The 15147-nt window shown below is 43.5% G+C and overlaps 2 protein-coding genes across 2 annotated transcripts; both read right to left on the bottom strand.

The window, feature by feature from the left end:
* Positions 1-1034: 1034 nt before the first annotated feature.
* LOC119291001 (high molecular mass early light-inducible protein HV58, chloroplastic-like) lies at positions 1035-1972 on the bottom strand. The gene is made up of 2 exons (XM_037569685.1): positions 1767-1972; positions 1035-1668 (listed from the first exon to the last, which is right to left on the bottom strand). The coding sequence occupies exons 1-2, from the start codon at positions 1881-1883 to the stop codon at positions 1216-1218; spliced, it is 570 nt and encodes a 189-aa protein (XP_037425582.1). The 5' UTR covers positions 1884-1972; the 3' UTR covers positions 1035-1215.
* A 583-nt stretch (positions 1973-2555) lies between these two features.
* On the bottom strand, positions 2556-11567 carry LOC119291000 (brefeldin A-inhibited guanine nucleotide-exchange protein 2-like). Its single transcript, XM_037569684.1, has 11 exons — positions 10217-11567; positions 8577-8894; positions 8110-8455; positions 7517-7939; positions 7156-7442; positions 6718-6991; positions 5680-6158; positions 5248-5569; positions 4785-5139; positions 3995-4680; positions 2556-3457 (listed from the first exon to the last, which is right to left on the bottom strand). The coding sequence occupies exons 1-11, from the start codon at positions 11482-11484 to the stop codon at positions 2849-2851; spliced, it is 5367 nt and encodes a 1788-aa protein (XP_037425581.1). The 5' UTR covers positions 11485-11567; the 3' UTR covers positions 2556-2848.
* Positions 11568-15147: the final 3580 nt, after the last annotated feature.

The raw sequence follows: 15147 nt of genomic DNA, 5'->3' as shown, positions 1-15147 counted from the left end.
CGAGCACTTGAGGAAGTTGGTGTGAAGGCCGGAGGCGTCGGCGAATACGCGAAGCGTGATGGTTTTTTTCGAAGGATGATGTTGCATCATTTGGGCATCACGATGATTATTCTAAGCAACAATCTATTCCTCGATTTAGTATTGGACATCATGATAATTATTTATAATTAGTCTGAATTATTTGTAAAATTATGTGGAACATGAACAAGCTTTTGTGTTTTTTTTTCTGCCACAAATGAAGCTTCTATGTATTACAGTACAACATATTTATAACATAGAATTCTGTCTTAAAGTATAAAATAGTGAACGTGTAAAAAAATCAAATCAACCCAAACAAATTGTATAAATCATGATTTAAAAATCTGTAGACAAATTATAAAATGTACCCAAAATTTAAAAGTGTGATTGTGAATATATTTTTAATTGTGTTTCAGTTTGGTCTGGAATTTTGGGGCAAACATATTTAGGTCAACGTTTGAAATCACTAAGAAGAGATTTTCAAGATATTCATGTTCTTGGTCAATATTTCCGCGACCGAGAAATATAATTAGTGGTACTCCCCCGTTCGAGGTGAATAGGACGCACACGCATTTTGGGAATCAAGTTCGACCATCGGTTTAACCAAGAAAATGGGAATTAAGTTTGACCATCGGTTTAACCAAGAAAATGTGGGTTATGAAGACAAAAGTTATAACGTTGAATTCGTATTTGAATAACTTTTTGATGGTATAAATTTTAAGTCCCGAAATTTATATACTCCCTCCGTTTCAGTTTACAAGTCATACGCGTATATCTAGCTTGTCAATTTTATCATCCTAATATAAACTATATAACACAAAAATTATATCGTTTGAAAATAGAACATCTGAAGTTTATATTGATATACTTTCATAATATATGACTTGTATTAAGTTGGTCAAACTGACGACCTAGGGATACGCGCACGCCCTGTAAATTAAGAGAGAGGGAGTATTATTCGTCTAATTGATGATCAAAACTAAAACTTAAAACAAGCAAGCGTCTTAGAATGGGAGTACTAGCATGAACACGATTCATTCCTGCATTAATTGTAGGCTCCAGGACATCATGACCAAAGAAAGACAACCTAATGATAAGGCTTACAGAACGTCAGAGTCCGTAGTGCTCCTAGTTACTCAGCATGACCAACAAATATGTACATGCACGTACAAGAGTACTGCACTACACTAGCTAGTTTCAGACGTTGACGAAGGGCGTGCCGGTGATGAACTCGGTGACGGCGAGTGCGACGAGGCCGAGCATGGCGAAGCGGCCGTTCCATAGCTCGGCGTCAGCGCTCCATACGCCGCTGGACTTGCTCTCCACGCTCTGGCCCTGCAGCAGCGGCACCAGCGACGCCACCGAAAACACCGCCGCGGTTGTCAGGAACCATCCCAGCCCGGCGCCACTGCCGGCCTGGTCGAGTAGCGCGCCGCCGCGCGCTGCCTCGACGGAGAGCGCCGCCACGAAGCCCACCATAGCGAGCCGGCCGTTGATGCGCTCCGGCGCTGGGCCGCTGAACGCGAGCGCGTCCCAGACCGAGGGGTTAGCCTTGGGCTTGGGCTTGGGCGCCACCGGACTTGGGGTTGGGGTTGGGGTTGGGGAGGATGTCGATGCGCTCGTCGTGTCCTTGGTCGACTCGATATCCGGCTGCAGAGGCAGAGCATCGTGAGTCAGTACAACCAATTGAAACTTGTACAGAGTAAACAAGTTATGACGGCAGAGTCAGTTAGGCGAAAGAGGCTTACCTCGGTCTGGGCCCTGACGAGGAGGGTGCGACGGTGCGGCACCGCCGGAGACCAGGAGGAGGGGCGGCCGACGACGGCGGCACCGGCGAAGGAGCTCAAGGCCACCATGGTCGTCATTACTCACAGCAGGATGCAGGGACTGGCTAGATCACACTTGGTTCGTTGTGGACTGTGATTATTGCGTGCTGATGCCAATGACGAGTGTGCGATTATATAGGCCCGGGGAGGACGAGCTAGCCCGGCCGCGAGGGGTGGCCGCGGCGGTGGCCACGTCGGTGGGCACTCCCCAGCCGTGAACGTGTAGAAATTGTGCCTGCAGCGAGAGCTGGGACACGACGTGGATGTCCAGGGAACCATGCACAGGGCTCCGGAGCTCGCCAAAAGGTGCCAGAAAAAGTGGCACAAGTGTACTCCACGGACCGCGGAAGACTCCAGAAAGTGCGGAGATACTTGTGCCACGGTCTTTTGGCGCGAGATGACGAGAAGCCATTAGAGACACGCAGGCCTGCTTAGAGCGTGGGCTCTATTCCAGAGGCACGATGACAAAGGCTACCAAGAAGATGTTTTAGTGTCGGCAGTCTCGTGTTTAAAATGGCAGCCTCTCACGGCAGATACAATTAACTGGAGTACTAGTATGTACGTAGATGCGGGTCAAAGCATGATACGGGTTTGTTTATCGGAGAATGAAGTTTCTACAGTCGAACTGAACCAGAACCAGCTGATGCCAATCAAAAGTTAACGAAATGTATAACACAATGCTGAAGCTTCCTGTGCTTCGGACAGCGGCAGTTACAAACATCCAAAGCAGAACGAACTGCTCAATAACTTGGTGAACTATATACTAAGGCATATAATTTAATCATCTTGTGACATACACGCTCCCAATGCAGAAAACCAAGAGCATAAAAGGGGAAAGGATCTACATGATCAGTTCGGCTCAAGACACCACTTCCCACAACGACTAAAATAATGAACACAACAAAATGGGGGGAAACGGAGCAACAGAAAGATATGACACTGGAAGTCTGGAACAAAGAATAACTTACATGTGGAGGTATACTATATCACAGGGTGCTTCAGCATCAACATGACTGAAGCACGATTGGGCCAACCCAAGTGCTAAACATATCACTCAAGGCCACCTGCACTTCACCTGAACCATGCTCACAGCTGATGAGACCAGCTAGTAGGGGGAAGAACTGGCCAAGGTTCTTCTCGAACGATGAGTCGCCGAGACCGCTGATAGCTTGCAATGTTGACACAACAAGCGGTGCCCTGGCTGCAAGCTCCCTCCGCTTTGACGAACCGACCGGAATAAACCAATGACCAAGCGGCTGTATACCGCCAGAAAGGTGAGCAGGCCTTGCTGTGCTCAAGTATACCTCAAGAACCTCCTTGCAAAGTCCAACAAGGTGGGTTTCGACCTCTAAGCTCCCTTCATCTGGAGCTCTGTCCAAGAATATATTCTGGAGGATAGTGAGGCACAACTGATATGACTCGTTCTCAAGGCGTAGTAATGGCGGATCCTGCATTTGGGTCATAGAGCCCAGCTCCTGCAGCTTGGTCCGCAGGTCGTTGTCACTGTTTATCTTGTGAGCATGAGTGGCAACAGTATGCAAGGCCTCAAAGAGGATTACTGTGTTCTGTGCCGACAACTGAGCTCTGTACATGTTATATATCTCCATCACAGCCTACAGAAAGTGAAATACATAAAGTAAATTAAACACGGTCATGTTGCAATTACCAGCATATTGCATGATAAACATGATAAAGCAGAATGCACGCACAGAATAAAATTAATGAAGAAAGGAGACTAGAATTTGCATTAATAACTAATATAGCAAGATAAAAGGTCCAAACTAGAGGAAAAGGTACTGTGCAAAACTAAAAACCCATACTGCTACATGTTAAGCTAGAGTTAAAGTTTGACAAGCTCTGCGTGTTCCGGTCAAACAAGCTAAGAATCTTAAGTCATTCTCATTAGACACTCTTGTTGTGTCTGAATGGAGAAATCAATTCCTACAGTGTTCGGCTAGAGATATGTTGTGGGATATAGCTGTATGAAGTTCTTCACTTTCTCCTCTCCTCCCCTTATTAGCATGCCTATTTGACAAGGTGAGAGGCGATGCACCAGACTTCGATAATCCAGGAAAATGGAGCGATGGTGAAAACAACATGCTTCCAAGCACATGAAAACAAAGACCAGTTGCAGAAGAAATACTACAGACCTGAATCAATAGGAGTTGGACAGCAGCTCGGCACTTGGCATCAGCAATTGCAAAATACAGGTTCCTTGATCTAGAGGTTTCTTCAGTACCATCCTCTGATGGTTGAGATTCGTGTTCTCTCTTATCTGAAGAGTCTCCATTTTCTATTGGTACACTTTCAAGGTAAGCTCCAGATGCGATATAAGAGAAGTCAGGAAGCGTCTCTGTGGTAACTTCTTTCAAAGACAACACGACTTCCAGCCATTTTTCATCCACGAAGACAGAGCCAGCACTGCTCATCAGGCGAACAAATGCAGCAATGCCTATACCAGCAAGACTCTGATGGGGACGCTTAATGAAACTTGTCAAGAGTGAAAGAACTTTCTTCAGAAGTGGATGGACAGTGTCATAGAACTTGACGAAAAGGTCTACAACTAGCTGAAGGGCCAACGTGCACGTTTCATACATCCAAGCATCTTGATCAAGCTCTGCAGGATCATTTTCCGCATTTTGTCCTTGTGAAGAACCACCAGATGGATCAATAGCATGCCGTACATAATCAAATATTGGGAAAAGTACTGAATCAAACACCTTCTCCCACAAAGGAAGAGAGAAAACATGGCCATGGTTTCTTAATGTGTCAAATAACACCTGCAAGGAACTTTTCCTAATTTCTGGTCTAAGGTCGAAAGTAAGTTCAGACAATCCTGCAAGGTTTGACAAGTTGGCGCCAGACATTATTACTAGTAAATAATAAGTCGATGGAAAACAATAGAAAGGTCCATCTTGAACAAAAGGAGAATGTAACTACCTGCTAATAAAGGAAACCAGAAGTGTATATGATCATCCTTATCAACCTGAATTGCACCTTCCTGCTTTCCATCCTTGGTCAAATGAGGCGAGGGCTCCTTCAGCCTCGAAGAGGACCCGATGTCACCTTCTGCCAGCTTTGCCGCACAGAATCGAAGAAAACCAATTGCATTAAGGCCTATATCCTTGTTAAACCTACTGTTGGTGAACGCAATAAGACAGTTCACACAATCAGTGAAAGTTGACGACTCAGTCTCGGTAATGTAGGGGAAATAATCTCGCAAAATCTTCTCGATAATTTCGAAGGCCAAGAGTACAATGTTTTTATGATCATCATATGATGCCGTTGCAAAAACCTGAAATTTATGCACAAAACAAATCAGCATTCAGAAACAAGAATAAAACTGCTCCAAAGTGTCTCGTATCAAAATCAAGGTACATGAGTGCAAGTACAGATAACATACCATAAACATGCTTTTCCACCCTGACTTCACATGATTAACGCGGGCCAGTACCATTTGGGATACACACCTGATGATTAGTTCTCTTATCTCAACAGCTCTACTCTTCCTCATTACAACAACAAAAGGCTTCATAAATTCATTTTGGAAATTGTAGTTGGCCAGTTCTTCTCGCTCCAGGAACTTCATTGCCAGCTGTCGCAATGAATCCATAGCAAATATTGCAATTGAAAGATTTTCTGAGCAGCCAATGGTAACAAAAAATTCAGACAAGACGTGCCATATGCTTGACCAGACAAGCCTGATGCGGTTCATATTGTAATGCCTAGAGAAAAAGAAACAATCATACTTCAGTGACTATATAGTGCAATAAGAGTGTAAACAAACATATTGCAATGTTTATACATTGCTGATATGACATCATAGATTCCTTACGTGATTTCAACAATCTTAGTCAGGCTAAAAACACGTGGATCAGAAGCAGACCGCAATTCCTCCATTGAAACCTTACAAAGGGCCTTTACAAAATCAATTATACCCTCACTGTTGAGATTTTGACTTCTTATGAATACACGATTCATTTCAGCCATCCCGACTTGCTCCAAGAGGATTGTCACCGCATTATTCATTTGATCAACACCAGAAGCTTTTCCGCCAACACCAGCGCTGTCATAAGTACCTCTTTTAGAAGCGGCACCAGCATTTGGAGCCTTCTTTTTCAAACCAGGAATAATCGAGGATTTAGCCTGTTTTGATTTATCAAGGTCTGGCTGTTGCAGTGCAAAGAAAGTGGCATCTGGAGGAGCACCTTCACCTACAAGATGTAGATTCTCAAAACGAGAAACACAGGTCAATATATGCTCCCATGCTTCTTGCAAGTAATTTCCGTCTTCATCTGCAATCAACAGAATTGCCTAAGTGGCAATTCCCCACCACAACAAAAGAGTGAGAATGGAAAAACTGATTATATCATTATGCTCAAAGTAAGATTTTGGTAAACTGCAATTAGCACGACGGCGTATGCTTGTAATGGAGTGTGCAACAGAAACATTCAAATGGCAGACCAAAAGAGGCGAAAGATGAGTCCCATGAATAGTTTTTTTCTTTCAACATTTTCTCAGTCACCCAGAATGGCTATAGCAACTGTGAAAAAAAACCAAATGCTCAGTATACACAAGGAGCAAACATAGCTGCTTTAACAGAGATGCAGAGCAGCTCTCCTCAGAACATCACATCCAGCTATTATCATGCACTTTCCCAACAATTTAGCATGGAACCAGCTAGGTCATAAATCAGTTGCATCTAGCCTTTTAAAGCCAACCAACGCGAAACAAACTTCTGAGTATCATTTTTTGCTTTAATGATTTTATTCTCTTTAGACAATTACTAATAATAGAAGCAACTTCTCTGCTGGTAGTATACCGGTCAAACACCTAAGAAATTCAATATTCACACCAGATATGCAGAACAAACCTTAATTGCTTCAATATTTTTCTGCTTGATATCCGCAGCAGAGTGAAGTGATGTAAACTTGGCAAGCGATGTAATGAAAGCATCCCTTTGAGTCTTCATCGACATAGCTGCGGTGACATGTATTGCACAGCGAAATCCCTCAAGACACTGGGATATGACAATTTCATCATCACTCTGGTCAAGTGGCACACTGAAGGCAGCAAGCATAGGAGCCCAGCAAATCTCGACCATGAACTTCAAAATTACTACATCCGTGGCTGGATAAAATACTGACCTAAACCATTCATTCAAAAAAGATCCAAATATATTATTTACAGTGAAGGAGATGAACAAAAACAATACAATTGCATAAACACGTGGGCAGAAAAAAATATAATTGATCAAGTAAACAGTGTAACTTAGTTTACAATTATTCATCTAGAATCCAGCATAACTTACTCAGACATACGAGCCTTTTCTTTGAATTGCTCCTGCATATGCTTAATGAGATCATCACTTGTCTCCATAGCTGAACCTCGTTTGCGTATAACAATGTTTAGAATGTTATCCAACCCAAGAATTTTGTTAGAGCTTGTTGATTGTTGCTGATGAGGAACAAATTCGTCTTCTTTCATCTTAATTTCTTTTTTCCAAATCCTTCCATACAAGGACCTCATAAATTCTTCTGGTAGGTCTTTCCCATCATCAATACCACGATTGTTTCTTATGAAATCTTCTGGCGACATCTGCACCAATTAATACATTAGGAATAGCATCAGAAAATGTGTAAATTGTATGCTCAAGCATAACTTGAAAATACCTTATTTTTGACCATTGGGTTATGTGCATCAGTGTTAAGCATTATGACTGAATAAGCAAGAACGTAAGCTGTGTCTGCACTCGAAAAGGCCTTTGGGTTGCATTTGCAGTAACGCTCTGCAAATTTCTCCATAACCCGATCAATCTTTTGAGCTTCTCCAGGAAGCCTAAAACCTTGAAGAAAGGCTCTGATCGCTTCATCAAATTCCATATTTTGAAAATTAAAAGAATCCACATATGCATGCATGACTTTGAGGGATAAATCTTCCCTTTCCCCTAAATAATCACCAATCATAGTCTTGTTCAAGCCAGAAGTACTTTTCAGGAAAGCAGCTATATCCTCAGCTGACTCCCCGACCTTGTTGGCATTTATTAAGAATTCAATTCCCTTTCTAGGCTTCCGGTTAAACAGAGCGATACCCTCCTGTCATTCATAAAGCAGTTGACCACATAAGAAAAAGGAAATGAATCAACCTTAAATATAATGGAACTGTGGCAAGTAATTCAGGACAGAACAGCAACCAGCAGTCCTACACATTGCCACGTTCTCATTGAAAAATGCATAAAAGTAACTAAATGTGGAATGAGATCCACCTGAAGTTCCATTTTGTAAGCTCGACGCTGCTCCAAAGATGCAGCCTCTGAAACCCCATTTGATACTTCTGAATGTGAATCGGATACCTCGCTAGAAGCATCTCCATTGATATCTGTCTGGGGAAACTCATTTCCACCATCATTATCGTTTTGCTCTGATTCAATCTTAGGAGAGTCAGGATCTGGAATACGTAGCTGCTTATTCATCCAATCTCCCATGGATCTGAGGATAGAAACTAAGCATTTCATTGCTTCACTCTTCATTGTGGTATCCTGAGGCGGTACCAATGTGGTAGCGATACCCGCAGGAGGCCCTTGAGCTGTTTTAAGCAGACCGTTGACCATCCTGTCGGAAAAACATACAGAAAATGAAACACAATAGTAAATAGGTTTCTGCAGCTATTTATGAGAATAAAACCTCACTAGTCAACTATAGTAATGATAATGAAAAGTGAGTGATGCAGCACCTCTCAAATATGTTCGACGAGTGGACATCACAGTCGTAATTGATGAAAATGTCAACCAAGATTTGAGAATCAGTACAGAGCTTCTCCAAAAAACGAAGAACTATCATCTTTGCTTGAAAATTTGGTTGTGCAATATTTTCCAGAACTCTCAGAATGATCATGGGAAAAAATACTCCAATTTCTGCCTTCAATCCTGGCCTAAATCTTGAAACCAAGCTAATAAAAATAGAACAAGATAACTGAAAAACAATCATATGTGACGAGGCACAGTTCTTCAAAAGTGATAGGCACAAATACTGCTTGATAGCACCTAGAAACCTGACCAAGTTAAAACAAGATAGTTAGGCCAAAAAGAAGTATATTTGATAAATAAAACATCATGCAGATGGGTATAAGAACTCTGTAGCAGTTGACAAGAAAATATGACTATAGCACAGTCAATATGAAGATACAATTGTATTAGCTACACCAGCATAGTGTACTTTGAGAAGAAGCTGGTCTACCTGAAAAGCTACAGTAATATACCTTGGTAGGCATGACAATACGCATGCCCATTACTATTTTACTAGCAAGAAACATGTGTCTTGCTACAGAGTAAAAATGACATACAAGTTTGCAAGACTAGTTACTTTATTGAAATGAGGTGTTGCTAGGCGTATCCAAAAATGTACAATATAGCAGGATGTTTTTAGAAAACAGGTTTAAGTGGGTGATGAGAATCCCATCACAATCGGAATCGTTAGTACCAAATCAGACTGTTGGTACGACCCCGAGGAAAAAAGACCATCACCACCAACTGGTTCGTTTACAGGTTCCTGAACTTCATTTTACCAAAAATACAAGCAACCATAATAGAATCAATCACCATGACTCTCATGGGCAATGCAACTTCGTTAGAATGATAGGTTGTAACCCAAAATTTGTACCCACTTTATCATTTATAGTTATTCAACAAATACAATTGTATTGTCAACCAAATTGGCATTACTTTCAAGTTTCAAGAAGAGGAGACAGACAGAACCAACAAAATAACCAACAATGTGTCAACGTATATAATTCAAAATCAATCAATTTTCCTATGACAATAGCTAGCTCCTCTTCCTGGTACAGTATCCACTTTGTTGAGGAGTGTAGATTGCTTCTCTAGCAAGTAACATGGTATCAAGGTTTTTGAGGTAAAACGTCTTGTGACAAATGACAGCAGATCATAACCCTCATTGCATGGGTGTGCAGCCAAGCAGTCCCATCAAAATGCAATTGTCAGAATCAACCTCACTGAACCATTTTTATGTGAGATTGATCAAGTACATTTTGATTTCAATATCGTAGCAACAAGCATAAATTACACACCTCTAGCTTCTGTAAATTGCAACATGAATTTCAATACTGATTTTTATTAGCATTGCTATGAACAGAGCAACATCGAGTATTATAGATTAATCCAAATGTACTACCTGTAAATCAATGCCTAATCTTTTCAAAAGAGTTTGTCAAAGAATTCATCTCTTCCTTAAGCTGTGACTAGACCACGTTTCAAGGAATAAAATGATGCTCAAACTTTTGCTCAATGTTGCTACCAGATTATAATAAGAAATTCAGAAGATCTGGGATAAAATAACTTCAGGCAAGGGAAATTGTACCTCTCGCTGGTGCGGAACACAGCCCCAGCATTTTCAAGCAAGATCTTGAGAAGTTCAAGAGCAAGGATCTTCCCCCGCATCACTATCGGATCAGCTGGTGCATCCTTCGGCGGTGTCTTCATCGAGAGCTTACATAATGCCCGGAAAACTAAGAAAGCATCCCTCCGCAGCTTATTCCCAATCCTGACATCAGCATCATCATCCAAAGTGGCTACCACTGCCCCCTCCACACCAAGCTCATCCTTACGACCCTCAAGAGCTGTCTTGTACATGCTAATCTCCCAGTACTTGGCATCCAGCATGTCCTTATCCGTTGAATCAAGCAAGTCCGCAGGATTTGCTCCTTCCTCAGCTGCTGCGGTCGTCTCAAAAGCGCCATCATGGGGCACAGTGCCTGCCGCGGCAGACGAGGTTGTCCGTGTCAGAGGTGTGAGTGCACCATCAATGTCCCCTATGATCTTCGAGATGAATCCCTGTACGAAGGTGGCATCGGCGGTGGGTGATGCACCTGAACCAGCATCAGGCAACTCAATCACTTCAGCCACGACGATGGGTTGCACGGGGATCGTGGATGAATCTGCCTCCATTCTGCGGAAGACGATTACCAACATCTGCACGAGCGACGCCTTGGCAGTGGCCTGATTCACGGTGCTACGGCTACCCAGATACATATCATAGCAGGCGCGCACAGCGCGGAGCAGGCAGTCGCCATGGAGGCACACGGAGGTGGATGTGACCGCAGAGAGGAGAGTCTTGAGGAGGAGGAGCTCAATGTGCTCGTCGTCGAGGTGGAGCGCATTGCAGGCAGCCTCGAGCAGGGAAGCGACGAGCTGTGACGAGGGGTCAGCCGACGGGTCGGCCTCCCCATGGATGTAGGAGTGCGCGATCAGCCTGTGGAGTAGCTCGAGCGCCGCCTCGACGAGCTTGGCGCTGCCGGAGCCAAGCGCGGAGGAGATGGGGGAGAGGAGCAGCTCCGAGTCCTCCAGCGAGAGGTTGCGGAGCGGGCCCGGCTGCCAGGAGGAGGAAGTCGGCGTGGAGGGCGAGGTGGGGGTGGACGGGGTCTGCGCCGCGGTGGGCGAGGAGGGCGGGGGCCTTTGGATGCGTTCGAGGATGGACTTGGCGGTGTGGGAGAGCTTGGAGTGCGCCTTGTTGCGCCACGAGGCGTTCTTCATGAGCTTCTCGAGGAAAGGCACGAAGGCCTCGACGAGGCGCGGGTCGGACTCCGGCGAGGACAGCGGCGCCGGCGCCGCTGCGGCCGCGGAGGCCATTATTCCTCGAGGGATTTCGGTGGCCGCGGCTGTGCCGCGCCGGGTGGATCTGGATCTGGGCTGGGCGGGGCGGGGCGGGGGAGGGGAGTGACGGGTCCGGTGCTGGGGTTTGAGGTGGTTCGGATCGGCGAGTGGGGCGAAGAGGGGGACAGATGTTCGCGTGCGTAGATTTGCGAGGAATGCACCGGAACGATTAGCTGTCGATGACTGGTGGGAACGAGCGTGTGTGGGTCCCACTTGTCGGTGTGATATTAGTGGTGATCTGCCTGTTCAGAGAGGCTACGCGGGCGATCGAGGCAACAAAGTGATGGGAGTGAGCTGAACGACGATGACAGGTGGCAGGGGTACAGTCCTTGTTGGGCTGGGCCAAAGTTGACTTTTAGGACACAGGCCGGATTGGCATTTCTCGAGAATCATGGGCCTCGTTGCTAGAAGGCCGAGCGACTGGGCCATATTTTGCAACCAATTAAAATACAGCTAGTCCAGCCCACACAGTATATGCACCTATGGGGGGCATATTTCCGAAATCACTAATTGAGGAGTACCCCTTCCAAAGATCATCCCCACCTCCGCACATTGCGATAAGTGGCGCACTGCATATGCACTACTTGTCACAACATGTGAGTTTTCCTTTTTTCCGTACATCTGTTTATTCAAAATGTTTTATCTCTAAAACATAAAATCCGTGCATCTAAATCTCGAACCGTTTTCACCGTTGAATTCCTCGCGTCCAATGTTGATAGGTTTTGACGAACTTTTTTCACACAAAAAATCGGACAGAGAAAACTGGACGCGAACCAAGAGAACGTTTTTTTTCCTTTCCGGAAGTTGTTTCTGAGACGCACGGCCATGCCTCTCGCGGAAGCAAGATCGTGCCTCTCGCGCAATAAAAAGAGAAAAGAATTTTTTTCGTTTTTGATCGTGCCGCTCGCAGAAGCAAAACTGTGCCTGTCACGGAAGAAGAAAAAAGAAAAAAAAACGTGGTCTTTTTGTTTCCGAGAGGCACGACCGTGCCTCTCGCGGAAGCAAAACCGTGTCTCTCACAGAAGAAGAAAAAAACACATCTTTTCATTTCCAAGAGACATGGCCATGCCTAAAAATAAAACGTGTTTTTCCCGTTTCCGAGAGGCACGACTGTGCCTTTCGCGGAAACAAAATCATGCCTCTCACGAAAGAAAAGAAAAAGAAACGGGTGTTTTCGCAAAAAAAAAGTCAAAAAAATTGTTGGAAAGATACAAAAGACCGGTGAAAACCGGAAAGTAAAAAAAACATCTAAAAAGCCGAAAACGCATGCAGAAAAATTAAAAAAGACAGAGAGAGCAACCAGAGCGCGACGCGTGGCGGCGGCTGAGAGCGCGCCACTTGGCGCACTCTTAGCCCACTCTTAAGTGATCGTTGGGAGACTCCCTAAGAAGTGCTCACCAACTTGTTGCTCTCGCATATTTCCGTAAAAAGAACTATGGGCGGCATACTTAAGGAGGTCTTTGGTTCGAGAATGATAACGCAAACGTAATCGTAAAGGGCTCACGTTGGCAACCTAAATGGTATGTGCAAATGTGTAAACATGTTTAGTTCAACTCCAAAATTGGACTGTAATAAGTTGTGTCATTTGGTGATGTGTAGCTCCGAACTGAAAGTCTGAAACAGCGAGACTACCACAGAATCCATAGCAGTAGATTCAGAAACGGGTCAAAAAATCAGCAAAAAAATTAAAGAATAAACTGAAGAGTAGAAGAACACAAATCATGGCTGCAGATCCACACCAGAGCCGTCACCTGGTTTTCCACAATCAGCAAACATCGGCGTTTCTTCACAGCTTGGAGATTGGAGAAAGATGCGCGAGGACTACGAGTGCAACATGTAGATCCGCCATGGTCGATAGCTCCTTGTGGGGAGACGTCGCCGCGGGGAATAATAGGGCTACATGGCTGGTCCATGGTTGAGGGGATCGGGGAAGGAGCGAAGTCATCGAAAGAGAAGACCGGAGCACAGCGGTATCATTATCAGATTACGGTGGGGGTGGGCGGAATGGGCCTTGACCTGCGGTGCAATTTCTTTACACGGTATGCGTTTACGGGCCAAATCAACCAAACACGTTGAAGGGTAATAAATTGCGGTGTAGTCAGAGAACATGCGAAATATTCCCAACCAAACACGTCCCAAGTGTCAATCATTCGCACACGGACGTACGAGCTAGCGATCACTTGGGTCGGCCATTAAACATGTAAGTTCGTTTCATCTAGGGAACCTTCTGGAGGATTCCAACTCGGGTTTTTACTCGTTATGGGAACCTTCTAAAAGGTTCCAGAACTTGTTTTTTCGTTTGTTTTATATAATGTTTTAGTTTCCTTTTTACTTTCTTATTTTTATGTTTCTCTTTTCCTTTGCTTTTTCGCCTTTCTTTTTTTGTTTTTCAAGCTTCTCTATCTTTTTTCGAAAAAACTAAAATTTCGAAAAAATATTCTTTTTACAAAAAAAACATAATATAAAAAATGTTCATTTTTTACACAAATATTATCAAATTATAAATATTCCCATTTTTTAAATTTATGTGTTTTTTAATCATGTTTTCAATTTTCTGTTCACAGATTCAAAAAAGGTTAGATATATTTAAAAAAACAAGATTTCAAAAAAACAAAAAAAAATACTAATTCAAAAAATGATCATGTTTTAAAAAATGTGTGGAAATATTGAAAAAATGTTATTACAATTATTTGAAATTCCAAGAAATAAGAATTTCCAGCAAAGTTTCTTTTCCAAAAAAATACTTTTCAAAATATGGGGAAATTGAAATTCCAAATACTTTTTGAAAATACAAACATTAATTGAATTTGCGGTCAATTTTTGAAAATGCGAGCATTTTTAGAAATTCAAATCAAATTTAAAACACTAACACTTTTTGAATTTGGGAACATTTTTTATGAATGCGAATAATGTTCGATTTTGGAACTTTTTTAAATTATGAGCACTTTTTTGAAATTTTGACATTTTTAAGAAACAAAAACAAATTTTGAAAAAGAAAGAGAAAAACAAGATAGAAAACCGAAGACTAGTAAAGAAAAAAACGCACAACATGCATCGTTGATGGGCCGGCCTAGACGGCCGTTGCCTATGTGAAAGGTAACTATTTGAAACACGACCCCTCGAGATATGGTGTTTCACTCATTCTCAAAAAAGTAAAACATGTCAATGACTGATGTGAGCATGTGTGGGACCCACTTGTCGGTGTGATATTAGTGGCGGTCTGTGTGTTCAGAGAGGCCACGCGGGCGACTGAGGCAACAAAGTGATGGGAGTGAGCTCAACGATGATGACATGGCGGGTGACACGTGGCAGGGGTACGGGCCTTGTTGGGCTAGGCCGAAGTTGAATTTTATGACACGGGACGGATTTGCATTTCTTGAGAATCATTGTCCTCATTGTTAGAAGGCTAAGGTCGGTTGATCTCTATTGGGCCATATTTTGCAACCAATTAGGGCATCTCCACCACTGACCCGCAAATTTGCTCCGTCATCCGTCCGCACACAAAGGGGACCAGTCCACGAACACTGATGCGGGAGCCGGCCATCCAACGTTGCCCGCATACATTTCAGCCATTGTTTGAACTAACCGAATGAAATTCTGCAAACACGGTAGTTTTCATATAAATCAGAAAAAAATGAT

The sequence above is a fragment of the Triticum dicoccoides genome, chromosome 4B (genome assembly GCF_002162155.2).
Source record: "Triticum dicoccoides isolate Atlit2015 ecotype Zavitan chromosome 4B, WEW_v2.0, whole genome shotgun sequence".
Classification (NCBI taxonomy): Eukaryota; Viridiplantae; Streptophyta; class Magnoliopsida; order Poales; family Poaceae; genus Triticum; species Triticum dicoccoides.
This window is presented reverse-complemented; position numbering and strand designations above follow the sequence as displayed.